Source organism: Aulonocara sp. 'chitande type north' Nkhata Bay, linkage group LG13 (assembly GCF_057382095.1).
Source record: "Aulonocara sp. 'chitande type north' Nkhata Bay isolate Kocher_YH1m ecotype deep benthic linkage group LG13, A_spYH_male_GT1.1, whole genome shotgun sequence".
In the NCBI taxonomy this organism is placed as follows: Eukaryota; Metazoa; Chordata; class Actinopteri; order Cichliformes; family Cichlidae; genus Aulonocara; species Aulonocara sp. 'chitande type north' Nkhata Bay.
This window is the reverse complement of record NC_141356.1, coordinates 32,342,361-32,356,079: the sequence shown is the minus strand read 5'-3', so window position 1 is coordinate 32,356,079 and position 13,719 is coordinate 32,342,361. Positions and strand designations below refer to the sequence as shown.

Genomic DNA, 13,719 nt, shown 5'->3' with positions numbered 1-13,719 from the left:
GAGTTACACAGCAAATCGCTGGTTTTCATTGTTAGTCTCAAACGATCAACATTGAAAGTCTGCGGTGTCAAACATGCAGCTCGGGGGCCAGAACCGGCCGCCTGAGCGCCTTGAGGCGACTTTTGTTGTGATTTGGCGCTATATGCTACATAAATAAAATTGAATTGAATTGCTCAGGTCCGGTGTGAGCTGTGAGGAGCGAGTGGGAGAAAGCCACGAGGACGCGACGGTCACGGCTTTAAAGCTTCAGAGCTCTGCTCTTTTATCTTTATGTCATCTTACCTTTATCTTTTTAACCAGACGTCCCGGCGACGCCGAGCTTCTGCAGCCAATAACCGCAGCGATAAACTCGATCAGCTGAACCTGAACATCAACATTTTATTTGATTTCAAAGTATGATTACAGGTTTACAGGTAACGCTTCACACCTGTGCTGACGTACACTCACTGGCCAATGTCATGATGATGTCATATCCACATGGACCAGAGTCTGAGGAAAACTTTCACCTTGTTGAATCTGAGACGCTCTGGAGGTCCATGATGGCATATGCCTGTCTAATCCGGTCTTTAAGTGATGGCGTATGAACTCTGGGTCCAAACTACTGTTTATTAAGGCTGTTGTGTTTTTAACATGTTTTAATGTTTTGTATCTTGTTCTGTTTAATCAGTGATCACTGTTGGCCTCTGTTTTTAAACCCTTCTAATGTAACTACAGCCCATGCAGCAGTATATTAATGACTAACCTCGTATTGTGGATGGATTATCTCAGTTGTTCTCCTGACTGAAGTCTGGTCCGTTTACAGCATCCTGCCATGCGACTGCATTTGTCTCTAACCATCAGTAACCCTCATGTTAACTTTTATACAGTGGAAAGAAGTTAGTGTTCATCCTCCAGCTTCACTGTGAGCTTTTAAATAAAGTAGGCGGAGCTTGAAAAAAACAATTTATTATCCCATCAGAAGAAGAGCCCAGAATAAAGGTGAGTGCAGATGTTTTCCAGCTGCTGAAACATCTGCATCGTCAGGACACCACATGCTCCAGGACGCCCTGACGAATCAGCTGCTCACATTTCCACCGCGGCAGGAAGTGCTGAGGACAGAGGAGACGTTACCATGACAACTTGAAACATTTCACATGTTTTTAAACAGTAGAAGAAGAAGAGTGGCATCCCGTCCTCACCTGGCTGTTCTTCTTCAGCAGGATCACAGTGCCGTCGTCAATCTCAAACTCGCCGTGGTCCTTGAGACACCTCACCTGAAAAACAAAGACAGATGTCGGTGTCAGTGCTACGAGGTCATGCTGCAGCTAAAGGTCAAAGGTCAAATGTCTCACCTCGATGTAGAGGCTCTTTGGAGGCTTCATGTCCTGCGTGATGTCCAGACCCTCATTGCCCCCCAGAGAGCGCATGAAGGAGGCCAGAGACTTCTTATACTGACTGAACCACTGCAGCTAAAACACACACACCTGTCAGCTGATTTGCCCCACACACACACACACACACAAGAGCTACAGTACGCTCTGCTGCCTCTTTCACAATAAAAGCCCCCCCTGAAGTGAATTATTCAGGCTTTTAAAGTGAAAGTTTACAATAGCCAATAAAAAGAGCAACAGAGCATCAGCATCACCTGAGAGAAAACACAGGAAGTGATGTCACACTCACCTCCTCTGCACACATGTGGAAGCGAACATTGGCGGGCAGCACGCTGCCGTACTCCCAGCGCAGCGCTCTGATCCTCAGCAGCCGGTCGTACCTGCGACAAAGATCAGCAAAGGTCATTGAGGAGAAAGGTGAGGCAGAGAGAGGTGGTCACATGACTGCAGGTGTGGTTACAGGTAGGCAGTGACGCAGCGCTGGTTCCTCAGCAGGCAGCAGTGGCGCAGTTTGATGGAGGGAATCAGCTTGGCACGACCTTCGCTCTTCGCCTCGTTCCTGAAACACACGAACATCAGCTGATCAGTGATGCCGTCAGTCGCACCTGTCTGTGCGACACTCAGGTGCCAGAGAGGATGCTGGATGGGGTCCCGCTGAGCAGTTTGGGGTGGGCGGGGCCTTCATGACACTCTGAACCAGCACTCAGGTGGTGTTCCTCCTTTTTAGAAGGAGGTCTGGAGGATGTGCTCCAGCTTCAGGAGAATCACACTCCTCAGCCTCCCTGAGCCTGGTTCTGCTGGAGGTTTCTTCCTGTTAAAAGGGAGTTTTTTCTCTCCACTGTTGCCAAAGTGTCTGATCGAAGGCTGACTCGGTTTCTCGGTGTTACTGTAGGGTCTTTACATTTACCTGAGGCAACTGTTGTTGGAAATTTGTTGCTGTATAAATACAATTTTATTTAATTCATGAGATAAAATTTTCATTGCATTTAGTATTATTTATTACTTTTATTGTAACATTAACTGTAGGTGGTTTTGGACCCAGTATCATTATTTTAAACTGAAACTGAGGCCCAAAGCTTCACATGGCTTCCTGTTTATTTGATACGGATTTCATGGGTTTTAAAACCTGCTATGAGAGGGAGGAGCGGGGTCACGGGAAGTGTAATCTGGTCATGGTCAGGTTAACAGAAACCTGGATCCAAACCCTCAGACCCTGGGAACCCTGAGGAAACCTGCACAGATCAGCCTGCTGTGGACTCACACGTCACTCTGGTTCTGCTCGTAAAGCGCCTCCATCTCCTGCAGCACCTGTCGCAGTCCATCCTCCTGAAACGCAGAAACCAAACCAGTTGTGAGTGAGGCTCAGTGACCTGATGGAGCAGCACCTGGTGGAGGCACAGACCTCCACAAAGCACTACTGACTTGTTATTACTCTACACACGAGTTTGACACCACTTTGATAATTCAGCATATGCAGGAAATGATTCACCACGAAGAGCCCAACATAACTAGATATTAACTGTGTGCTGCTGGCTGCACATCGATGTCGTTAAAACAGCCGACATGTAATGCAGTGCTTGTTATGTGTAAACATGTTTAGATGAGATCTCTAAGACGCGCGTAATTCTGTCCAACACTTTTCAGAGTCCGTTTTCTTAAATTCCCCTCATTGGTCTGTTGGTCAGTATTTGAATCATCCGACCTGAGCCGAAGTTTAGTCCTGTGTCTGCACTGGCTGACGATGTGTTTGCGATGCCTCACAGACCGATTATTCTGCTCTGGGCAGCAGGTAAATGTTAAAATATCCGGTTTGTGAATGGAGTCCGCTGCCTCTGAAAACCGGGTGAAGCCCTGGGTTTTCGCCGGGATCACTCACGTTAAACGCGGGCAGCTGTCCGTCGCTCATGCGGTGCAGCTCTCTGATCAGCTCGATGGCTTTTTCGCAGAACATCGTGGCACCTCAAAAACGAGCAGAATCCCGGCGAATCTCTCCGTTGGGCCGCGACACGCTCCTACTTCACCGGGCGGCTCACGTTCGCGGTAAAAACAATGTTTTGATCACGTGACCGTTCCAGGCGCAGCTCCGGAAGCCGCGTTGAGTCAAACCTCCAACTCCGCGACACGAAGCGGGCAGCTGCGATTCCTAAAAGCTCGGGAAGAGTCGGAGATGCGGTGAAGCGGCTTCATTTGAGCCCAACTCAGAGGTGAGAGTGAGCCGTGCTAGTGCTGGTGTCGCCGTGGGCGGGAAAGCCGTCATTTACCGTCAGATCTCAGTTCTATCCCGTAGCGTGACTTCCGGTAAGCGCAGCGGCTAAAATAAAGCCGTCATCCCGACAGGAGCCTCTGACAACCGGGAACAGGACGAGCCGGACTCACTGGCTCTGTGTGAGTTCATAAAGCCGCCTTTAACGCACTTTCCGCCGCTTCTTCCTGGGTTAGCGTCACTGTTAATACTGCGTTCACGTTCCACCGGAAAAACGAGCTCTCTGCAGCAAAATCCCTCAAAAATAAGTCAAAACTTCCGGGGTGATCGTGGGTTTCATCCACGCTTCCAATCAAATACACATCACTCCAGCTGCTTATCAGGGAATTACTTGATCTTTGTGGTGGCTTCTCTTTGTGGGACTTATTTGATCCTCAGTGTCCTGATGTCGATTCATAAATGTTTTAGTTTGTGATTTTTGGGTGTGTGGTGTGTATTGGAATGAAATACAATGAATAAATCACGATAGAAGCTACTTAAATATTCCAACACAGAGACGGAGATCACAGCTTCTCACGCTTCACTTTGGTCACGTCCTTCTGGGCGTTTCTTGACTTTCCGAGCTGCCCCTGAGAGCCCCGTGCGCTTCCTTTTTTCTTCATTCTTTCTTTAATCCTCATAAACCGGTTTTGTTTTGATTGTCGTTGCTCCGACGCTCCCCGGAGGCCGTGGACGCGTCACTGTGCGCCCACGTGGTTGTGTTACCTGCGCTGCGGTTGGCTGCGGCAGATCTGCTTCAGATCAGCTGCTCTCTGCGGATCTCGGCGCAGGCACAGTGGGGACTCGGCTCCGTGCTCACCGGCTCTCAGCGCTCCGTCACCCGCACAGCAGCCGACGACGGGGGTATCCTCCGGTTAACATCCGCTTTCAATCACGTTTCCAGGCATGCGTAAGCGGACCAACTCGCAGACAGCGGAGCATGACAGCGGGACCACCGGTACTCTGCTGGACAGCGACACGGACCTGAAGCAGCGCACCGGCAGAGAAGCGGCAGGGCCCGCAGCAGGCGGCCGGCAGGGCCCGGGAGCGGACCGGAGCATGGCCAAACCGTTCCGGAGGTGAGAGGCGGGACAGGTGCTTGTGATGCTGAAGCATCGCGTTATTTAGATGAAAATCAGTGTGATGTGAAGTGAATTCAGTTTCATAGAAAAAATATTTGTTTTTGCTGCTTTTCTACTCAAGTTTATTCATTTAAGAATAATCAGTGCTGAACAAGAGAGTGAGACAGTCAACAGCGATAAAGGTACAAGTACATAATGATAAGTCTGTGAAGGTTCTCAGTCATCCAGGTCATCGTAGTCAAAGGAGCTTGCAAAACAGAGGCGGGGCTTACGACACCAACTCTCTGCCATCTATAATCCAGTTTTGAGATCCTTCCCAGACGCCTTAATGCCCACTCACATCCTGGGCCATCTGACCTCAGGACATCACATGATAAGGTGGGGCCAGGTTTCACAATGAACTCACCCGAAACTCTGGCTGATTGGGACCCACACCCAGTTTCCCACCTTGGCTCAGGCGATTAGAGGATCATCAGGGGGTCCTTTTGCCCCTCTGTGGGGGGAAACTCCCACTAGGTTTATATCTGGGACTCTCCACCATTTGACCTTAGAACTGAAGAAGCTTCTCGGATGAGAGGTGAAACGTCTTCAAGCAACTTAAAGAAGTCCAGACGCTTTTCTTTGCAAGCTCCTTTGACTACATAATGATAAGCAGCTCACATGTAAATAGAAATAAGAAGAAACAAGAGTGAAATGGAAAGTTAAAAATTACACCTCGAATAAGAACATTTTATAGAAAATGCTTAAAAACTGAGTTGAATAAACAGCTTATTAAAAAAAACGTCACAGAGGAGACCAAAAGTGTCCCGTCTGGGTGATCAGAGCGGGGTTGTCAGCTATTTCCTCAGTGTGCTGGAATTTTGACCCTCGTGCTAGATCTGATTGTGGGGCGGCATTTCTGGTCCGACTGGTTTCACCGAGGCCGGCGAGCTGGTCAGACTGGAAGCTGCAGGTCGGACTGAATAAAGCAGCGCCTCGTTCAAAGCTCTGAAGCTGCTCTTTGTTTACTGCAGCAGGAAACTTTACATCGAGATGCCAAAGATATTTACCTGCCACAGCTGACACACTCACGCTGTCGCAACATCATCATCATCACGTTTAGTTTAACCGAGTCATCTGTGGTTACAGCCACAGGAAGTCAGCAGTTACAGCAGCTTCACTGAGAGACAAACAAACATGAAGCTGCTGTGATTCTGACGTTCTCTCCATCAGGATGACGCTGACACTTTCTGTGAGAGCTTCGTCATCAGGTCGGCCTTCATCCCGACTTTATTGTTGAGTGTTCGGTCACGGCTCAGAGCTTCGTAGGACCGCCTCCAGCAGCACATCACAGCTGGGGCTGAAGAAGGCTCTCAGGCTCCGCCTTCACAGCCGCCCTTTAATGAAGGAATTTAAAGAAAATACTCCAAAAAAACAAAGCGACTCTTTTCTGATCTTTAATACACGAAGAATGTCAGAGCCCGTTTAACCCCAGCTCGGCCTGTCAGGTCCACTCTTCTTCTTTGGTTTAATCCTGATTAGATCTCTGCAGCTCGCACGCCAGCAGGTCACCTGAAGCACAGGTCAGGCCCAGTGCATCCTGGGACGTTGACGCTGTCGTTTTGGGCTGTTTGGTCACATTGAAACCTTTGAACAAACAACGTGAGCTCAGACCTTCGTCATCAGCATTTTATTGACTTTACAGGGCAGAAAAATGCGACACGTTTAAATATTTGGACGATAAATGATGTTAAAACGTTTTTGTCATCATTTGTTCTGTAAAATGATTTTCAGCTGTTTTAAGGTCAAGAGTTTTAAAACAAACATTAAAAACACGTTGAACTGTTTTCTGATTGGTTTGCTTACGCAGACACACTCTATCTCCACGGTGACCGTCACACACCTGTACACACACCGCCGCGGCGGCTCGTTAAAGCGATGGAGCGCCGACGGCCTCGTGGTCAGTGCTTAGTCACGTTGAAAGCGAGCGCTGCCGCCGCGTCTGACTGACCTCACGCACAGGCGAGCGCTAAAATGGCACCTGTCACGTGATGACGTCAAACAAGAAGAGGAAGTGACACGGGATCCGCCGTCTGAGCTCAGACGCCGACAGGAAGTGACCTTGCTGCTGCTGACGTGTGTTAAAGCTGTGTGTCACGGGTTTGAGTCCATGTGTCATCACTTCCTGCAGAATCAGCTTGTGAAAGAAGAAGTTCTCCTCCTGACGCCGAGTCAGCGTCTCGACCTCAAACACAGGTGACCTTTGACCTCTGACACACTTTTAAGGGAGTCACTGTGAAACACGTAGCAGCGTTTTATTATATCGAGTCAGCAGCACTGCAGGCGTTACAGTGGGAGTCCAGCTCGCCACGAACACGAGGATCCAGCTGTGGTGAGGAGGAGGTCCAGGTTAAAGAGGCGGGGCTTTAGAAGCTGTTTGTAGATAAAAACATTGATTTCCTGCTTATGTTCATCATTACAGCCACGATCAGACAGGAAGCTGTGTGTGCGTGCACGTGTGTGCGTGCACGTGTGCGTGCACGTGTGTGCGTGCACGTGTGCGTGCGTGCACGTGTAAACAAGCTGCTCTCAGGACAGCTGAAGGTCTGCAGACTCTCACTCATCAATGAATAATTCAGGTCTGCAGCTGCAGCGTCCTGTTACAGCAGCAATACCAATACAGCTGATCAGCTTACACACACACACACACACACACACACACACACACACAGGGCTCAGATGTCACCTTCACATGTTGTCCTCATTCGGGTCCTGGGAGAAAGCAGCTGCTTCCAAGCTTGAATAAACTTTATTTAAACGGTGGACGCGAGCATGCGTCGCTCACACATGTTGTGTGCGTTATTTTCAGAGTTGTGTTTCTTGCAGTTTCCAGGGTTTATTCATGTCTCGTGTCTTTGGCAGCTCGATCGTTGTCAGATGCAGATTAATGAATAAAAATGTAATAAAAGTCAGTCCTGTGTCGGGTCGACGGGCGGACGCCGACATAAACGCCACAGAAACTTTCTATTAATTACTGTGTTGTTAAAATGACCGGTCACATGATAATACAGTGAAACGTATATTTAATGTCAGCTGAGGAGTAAAAGTCACAATAAAAATCAATGTACAGAAAGTTCAAACCAAACAATCAGGTTTGTTTCTGTCACGTGTCCGACGATCTGCACGCCTGTCACACGTGTCACGCTGAACTTGTCACGTGTGGGTCATTCAGGATGTTGTGCTGTTTTTGTGTGTCCCAGTGAGTAGGCGGGGTTTAAATAAAGTTATTTTGAATGTCTGTGCTCAGGTTGGGTCTGGTGGGGAAGCTGAAGAGGGTGGTGTTGTGGCTGCTGCTCGTCTACGTCTCCATTCCCTTCATCATCAAGCTGTGTCCGTCCATCCAGGCCAAACTCGTCTTCCTCAACTTCGGTGAGTCAGCGTGTCCCGAATCGGCCAATCGGAGCGTCTGTGTGAGCAGGCGCTCCTTTATTTATTAAAACCTTTCGTTAACACGCAGTAAAAGAAACCTCGATGAATCGTTTCAGACCCCGGCCGCCTGCCCCTCCCAGGTCCTGCTCTGGTCGAGGTCTCTTCCTGTTAAAGGGAGTTCTTCCTCCCCACTGTCACGAGAGCTCCTGGGCTTCTTTTACCTGAGTGAATGACTAGTCTCGGTTAAAGAGCGTTCGTCGTCCAATCAGACGGCATCAAACAGTCCGTCTGACTCAGTGAAGTTTAGAAAACAAAGTGTTGGTCCGGTGATTGTCACAGACATCAGTCTGTCCACGTCACCTGCACAGGTGCACTGCAGAAGACAAAGTGCCACGCCCACATTTCTCCTTAAAAGGAAGGATGTGAAGCTGCAGCTCTGTTTCCTCGCGGTGATGGGGGGCTAAAACTAGCAGCGAGGCTCAGGTGGAACCCACACAGCAGAGGGAGGGGCTAATTACCGTTAACTTGTAATGATGGCAGGAAGCATTGTGACTGGCGAGGAACCCTGTGTGTCAGTGAGCAGTCATGTGATCAGCATGTGACCTTTGACCTCCTCCCCCTCAGTGAGGATGCCGTACTTCATCGACCTGAAGCGACCTCTGGACCAGGGATTGAACCACACACACAACTTCTACCTGGAACCTGAGAGCGGGCTGAAGATCGGAGTCTGGTAACACACTCACACAGACACTCACACACACAGACACTCACACACAGACACAGAAACACACACACACAGAAACACACACACACACACACAGACACTCACACACAGACACAGAAACACACACACACAGAAACACACACACACACACACAGACACTCACACACACACACACACACACACACACACAGAAACTCACCCTCACACACAGACACACACAGACACACACACACACACACACACACACACACACACACACACACAGACACACACACAGAAACACACACACACACACACAGACACACACACACAGAAACACACACACACACAGACACACACTCACACACAGACACACACACACACACACAGACACACACAGACACTCACACACAGACACACACACTCACACACAGACACACACACACTCACACACACACACACACACTCACACACAGACACACACACACACACACACACACAGACACTCACACACACACACACACACACACTCACACACAGACACACACACACACACACCCTCACACACAGACACTCACACACCCTCACACACACACACACCCTCACACACACACACACACAGACACACACACACAGACACAGACACACACAGACACAGACACACACACACACACACACACAGACACAGACACACACACACACACACACACACACAGACACACACACACACACACCCTCACACACAGACTCAGAGTTCACCCTGAAGTTACCTGGATAAGAGGAAATCCTGTGGGCGGTGCAGACGTGGCCATGAGCCAAGGGTGGAGCTGGAGGAGTGAGGAGGAAACGAGCTTCCTGCTCCCGAGACCCAGCGTGCTTGTTTGTTTACATGTTTGTTTGTTTGTTTGTTTGTTTCAGGCACACGGTTCCTGCTCAGATGTGGAGAGAAGCTCAGGGGAAGAAAGGCGACTGGTACGAGTCCAAGTTTAGCTCCTCCCACCCCGTTATCCTCTATCTCCACGGAAACGCAGGGACCAGGTGAACCCCCGTCCCGGCCCTACCAGCAGGCACACACGCACACCTTTGTCATTGATTTAAATGTAGAGTTTGACCTTTGACCTCGTGTCTCTCTACAGAGGAGGAGACCACAGAGTGCAGCTGTACAAGGTGAGCACTCGTCTGCTGTTTGGAAACTTCCAGAAACCACAGAACTCTCATCGGGAACTCCTCGACCTCTGACCCTGATCTGACCCAGACCCTTTAAAGGGTCTGGGTCAGATCAGGGTCACATTTTCTGAGACACACGCATGTTTGGGGGCGTGGTTTAATCAGCTGAGAGTTTGTGGACTTCCTGTTTGTCACTGTTTTCTTTTGGCGTCTGTGAAACGCTCTCCAGCTTTCGATCTCTTTGATCTTATTGGCTGTGGACGGAGGGATGCTGTACTGACTGTGTCTGCCTGTTTTCCTTCAGGTCCTCAGCTCGTTAGGCTACCACGTGGTCACGTTTGATTACAGAGGTGAGAAACAAGCCGAGTACAGCAGGCGGACAAACACAGCTGGCACACCTGTGTGACCTGTGTGTGTGTGTGTGTGCACGTGCAGGTTGGGGCGATTCAGAAGGCTCGCCATCAGAGAGCGGGATGACATCAGACGCTCTCTTTATTTATGATTGGCTGAAGCGGCGGACAGACAAAACGCTGCCTCTTTACATCTGGGGACACTCTCTGGGAACAGGGTAACAACACACCTGTGTACCTGTTTCCTTTGCACGCACACCACTTACTGACCGCCCCTTTAAAGGTGACTCACTAATAGGGTGGCAGTGCTATAAGACCCGCCCACATGAGAACAGGAAAGGAGAAAACGGTCACGGCTCAGCGTGTGTCTAATGCAGTGGGTGTGGGTGGATGTTGGACAGGTGGTGTCTTAGTGAGGCTTTGAATCATTCCTGCCACACCTTTCCAGCTTTAGTCACGACTTCTGAAAGCCTTCTCAACATTCAGGCATCGAAACTGGAAATTAGCTCTAAAGTTTTATAGTTGGGGGGGGGGGTCACTGCTGCCCCTGCAGGACGCTAGAGGAACTGCAAGTTTCAGTCCCAGAGGTCGATCAGCAGCAACGAGGCTGAAGCAGATCCAAGGATTCCGATTTAATCCGAGTTTCTTTTCTTTCAGAGTGGCAACCAATGTGGTCAGACGGCTGTGTGACAGAGGTACACACACACACACACACACACACACACACACACACACTTCTCTCCTTAGTGTGTGTGAAATGAGGGCTGGCTCAAGACTTTTGCACAGCACTGTGTGGATTAAAAATAGCAAAACAGCAGATTGAGAACGACATTAACTAAAACTCCCAGGAGTTTATTTCTGGGTTTAATTGGAGCGTCTCAGCAGCCGAGGATTGTGGGAAACGTAGCGTCAGGTACTAATGATGACATCGTTTCACAGGAAGTCCTCCTGACGCGCTCATCTTAGAGTCTCCTTTCACCAACATCAGAGAGGAGGCCAAGAGTCACCCCTTCTCCATGGTAACACACACAGACACACACACAGACGCACACAGCTCCTGCAGGTGTGTCTCACAGTGCGTGTGTGTGTTTCAGGTGTACCGGTACCTGCCCGGCTTTGATTGGTTCTTCCTGGACGCCATCACTGCCAACAACATCCGCTTCACCAGCGATGAGAAGTATGTACCTCATCAAAGCTCCTCCCACGTGAAACGTGTTTTCGAGCGGCGCCCGGCTGCTCGTCAGCAGCTCGCTACGTCGTTTTTAAAAAGCATGCGGCTGTTTGACCTGAATCAGCGTGCAGAGCGCCTCCGAGCGTTTACTTGTTCTCGGGGTTCGGAGTAAATTCCTGAGTGGGTGGAACAGGAAACGTTTTTACCGTCTTTGGATAATTTTGGAGTTGATGTTAAATTGTCCGAGGAACATTTCGAGTTTCTCGTGAAGTTTAAACCGAATCGTTGATTTTTCACTTTTATGACCCGAGCAGGTCTGACGGATGGAGCTTGATTGTTTTTAGACGCTGATCCTGGATCTGCTCGTGCAGCGTCAGAGAACAGACTTTCATTACAGCTGCTGACCTTCGACCCTGCAGACTAATCTGGAAATATTAGCTCGTTATGTGTGTGTGAATATCTGGTGATTCACACACACATAACCCAAACAGCAGCACCTAGTGGCTGTTAGAAGAACTGCAGCCCCTGAATGCAGCAGAGGCGTTTAGAATAGAATAGAATAGCCTTTATTGTCATTGTACAGAGTACAACGAAATTGGAGTGCCACTCCCTTGGTGCAAGTTTCAATAATAAATATAAATGTAAAATATAAAAAGTACAATAAAATAATTGCAAGTACAAGTTTAATGTCCCTGAATGTTTGTGTGTCTGCAGCATGAACCACATCTCCTGTCCCGTGCTCATCCTCCACGCCGAGGACGACAGCGTGGTTCCTTTCCACCTCGGTAAGAAGGTAAGAAAGTGTGACCGAAACATCTCCACCAATCTAAAGAAATCCGTCAAGAACAAGTCTTATTCTTTAAGACAGCGGCCCCCAACCCGCACGGCACGGACCGGGCCGCGAGAGTTGAGGCTCGGGTGTGAAGTTTCTGGTTTTCAGGGTTTTTATCGTTAACTCGGTAGAACTGAAGCTAAAACGAAAACATTGGACAGATTTCTGCTGTATTGTCACGTTAATAGAAACCGGAACGTTTCATGTTTTTAAAGAACGTTCTGATGTGGACGGATCTGCTCCGGCAGCATTTATGCAACGCCAAATCACAACAGGGCGCTTTTCATAGAGCCGACGATCACACAGAGAGGAGCCAACAACCAGACGACCCTGTGAGCAGGCGCATAGGCGAGGGTGGGAGCAGGAAGAGCCAGGCTCAGGGAGGGTGGCGTCGAAGACGGGAGAGAGAGGCACGAGTTTCTGTGTGACCGATCTGTAGAGCCGCGCTGTGACGGTGTAGACCGGACGCAGCACGCCATTTTTCCTGCAGTAGAAGAAGAAACTGAGACTAACCCGCCTCCTCGCCCTCTCCCTGCAGCTCTACTCGCTGGCGTCGCAGTCGAAGAGCCTGAGCGGTCACAAGGTTCAGTTCGTGCCCTTCCCCGCCGCGCTCGCCTACAAGCACAAGTTCATCTACAGGAGCCCGGAGCTGCCAAACATCCTCAGGTAGGATCAGCTCGCGGTGATGTCACGGTGAGCCGCGAAACCGCGCTCACGCTGCTCTTTGTCTTCTCTTTCAGTGATTTCCTGGGCACAGCTCATCCCGTCGCACAGTGAGGACAGACAGGAAGTACTCGGATTACTCTCTGCACTCCACGACAGCCGCACCGCCGCGGCTCGTTTTGTCCTCGCATGACCTCGACACATCATTCCTCCTTCTGTTAGCATTCCTCCCACAGCCGCGCTCGCGTCACAGCACGCAGGGTCGCCACGGCAACCGATGCTTTTAAAGAGTGGTGACGTGGAGTTTTTAATATTTTTGTGTGATTGTGTCGAGTTTATCACTGGAACTTGTCTGAAGGCCTGTTACAACTTGAATTAAATATTATTTGTTTTATTTGTCTTCATTTATCAGTTCTGCTGTTTGTTTCAAAAACATCTGAAAATGTTGATGTCAGCATTTCTTACAATGACTGAAATAAAGAGATTTTTATTTTTCAATGTAAAGATGCAAAAATATCCAAAATTAAAGTAAATGTTAAATCATCAGATGAAAGAAAAAATGTTAACAAGGCAATTTTGACGACGAAAATCTCGTTTAAAAACAAACAAGCAGAAAACGAGTCGAGGACGAAGCTTTCTGTGTACAAAACATCAGGTTCATGTTTCTGTGGTGAAGGAAATAAAAACAGCAGCAGAAACAGATTCTGACGCGAAACCATTACCCACGAGAC

At 49.1% G+C, this 13,719-nt stretch overlaps 2 protein-coding genes across 7 annotated transcripts; one reads left to right on the top strand and one right to left on the bottom strand.

The window, feature by feature from the left end:
• Positions 1-929: 929 nt before the first annotated feature.
• On the bottom strand, positions 930-4,171 carry gins1 (GINS complex subunit 1 (Psf1 homolog)). Of its 2 annotated transcripts, none has more exons than XM_086259987.1 (7): positions 3,632-4,171; positions 2,632-2,696; positions 1,831-1,929; positions 1,660-1,750; positions 1,332-1,448; positions 1,179-1,253; positions 930-1,088 (listed from the first exon to the last, which is right to left on the bottom strand). In XM_086259987.1, the coding sequence occupies exons 2-7, from the start codon at positions 2,664-2,666 to the stop codon at positions 1,020-1,022; spliced, it is 486 nt and encodes a 161-aa protein (XP_086116113.1). In that variant the 5' UTR covers positions 2,667-2,696; positions 3,632-4,171; the 3' UTR covers positions 930-1,019. The 2 variants fall into 2 exon arrangements, with proteins under 2 accessions (XP_086116113.1, XP_086116112.1); XM_086259986.1 differs by having other exon boundaries at positions 3,247-4,166.
• On the top strand, positions 3,449-13,392 carry abhd12 (abhydrolase domain containing 12, lysophospholipase). 5 transcript variants are annotated; one of them, XM_086259980.1, is made up of 14 exons: positions 3,449-3,574; positions 4,517-4,691; positions 7,981-8,102; positions 8,727-8,832; positions 9,724-9,843; positions 9,942-9,972; positions 10,277-10,322; positions 10,408-10,540; positions 10,980-11,017; positions 11,262-11,341; positions 11,417-11,499; positions 12,208-12,286; positions 12,864-12,991; positions 13,066-13,392. In XM_086259980.1, the coding sequence occupies exons 2-14, from the start codon at positions 4,519-4,521 to the stop codon at positions 13,100-13,102; spliced, it is 1,176 nt and encodes a 391-aa protein (XP_086116106.1). In that variant the 5' UTR covers positions 3,449-3,574; positions 4,517-4,518; the 3' UTR covers positions 13,103-13,392. The 5 variants fall into 5 exon arrangements, with proteins under 5 accessions (XP_086116106.1, XP_086116108.1, XP_086116110.1 ...); XM_086259982.1 differs by lacking the exon at positions 3,449-3,574 and adding an exon at positions 3,601-3,755; XM_086259984.1 differs by lacking the exon at positions 3,449-3,574 and adding an exon at positions 12,541-12,735 and having other exon boundaries at positions 4,344-4,691.
• The last annotated feature ends 327 nt before the right edge of the window (positions 13,393-13,719 follow it).

Excerpts from the sequence above, each read along its gene's own strand:
- gins1 (XM_086259986.1), bottom strand. The coding sequence starts at position 3,321 with ATGTTCTGCGAAAAAGCCATCGAGCTGATCAGAGAGCTGCACCGCATG. Across the intron at positions 1,449-1,659 it reads TCCACATGTGTGCAGAGGAG|CTGCAGTGGTTCAGTCAGTA; the intron begins GTGAGTGTGACA and ends TGTGTGTTTTAG. Across the intron at positions 1,089-1,178 it reads TGCTGAAGAAGAACAGCCAG|CACTTCCTGCCGCGGTGGAA; the intron begins GTGAGGACGGGA and ends CTCTGTCCTCAG.
- abhd12 (XM_086259984.1), top strand. The coding sequence starts at position 4,519 with ATGCGTAAGCGGACCAACTCGCAGACAGCGGAGCATGACAGCGGGACC. Across the intron at positions 8,833-9,723 it reads GGGCTGAAGATCGGAGTCTG|GCACACGGTTCCTGCTCAGA; the intron begins GTAACACACTCA and ends TGTTTGTTTCAG. Across the intron at positions 9,973-10,276 it reads ACAGAGTGCAGCTGTACAAG|GTCCTCAGCTCGTTAGGCTA; the intron begins GTGAGCACTCGT and ends GTTTTCCTTCAG.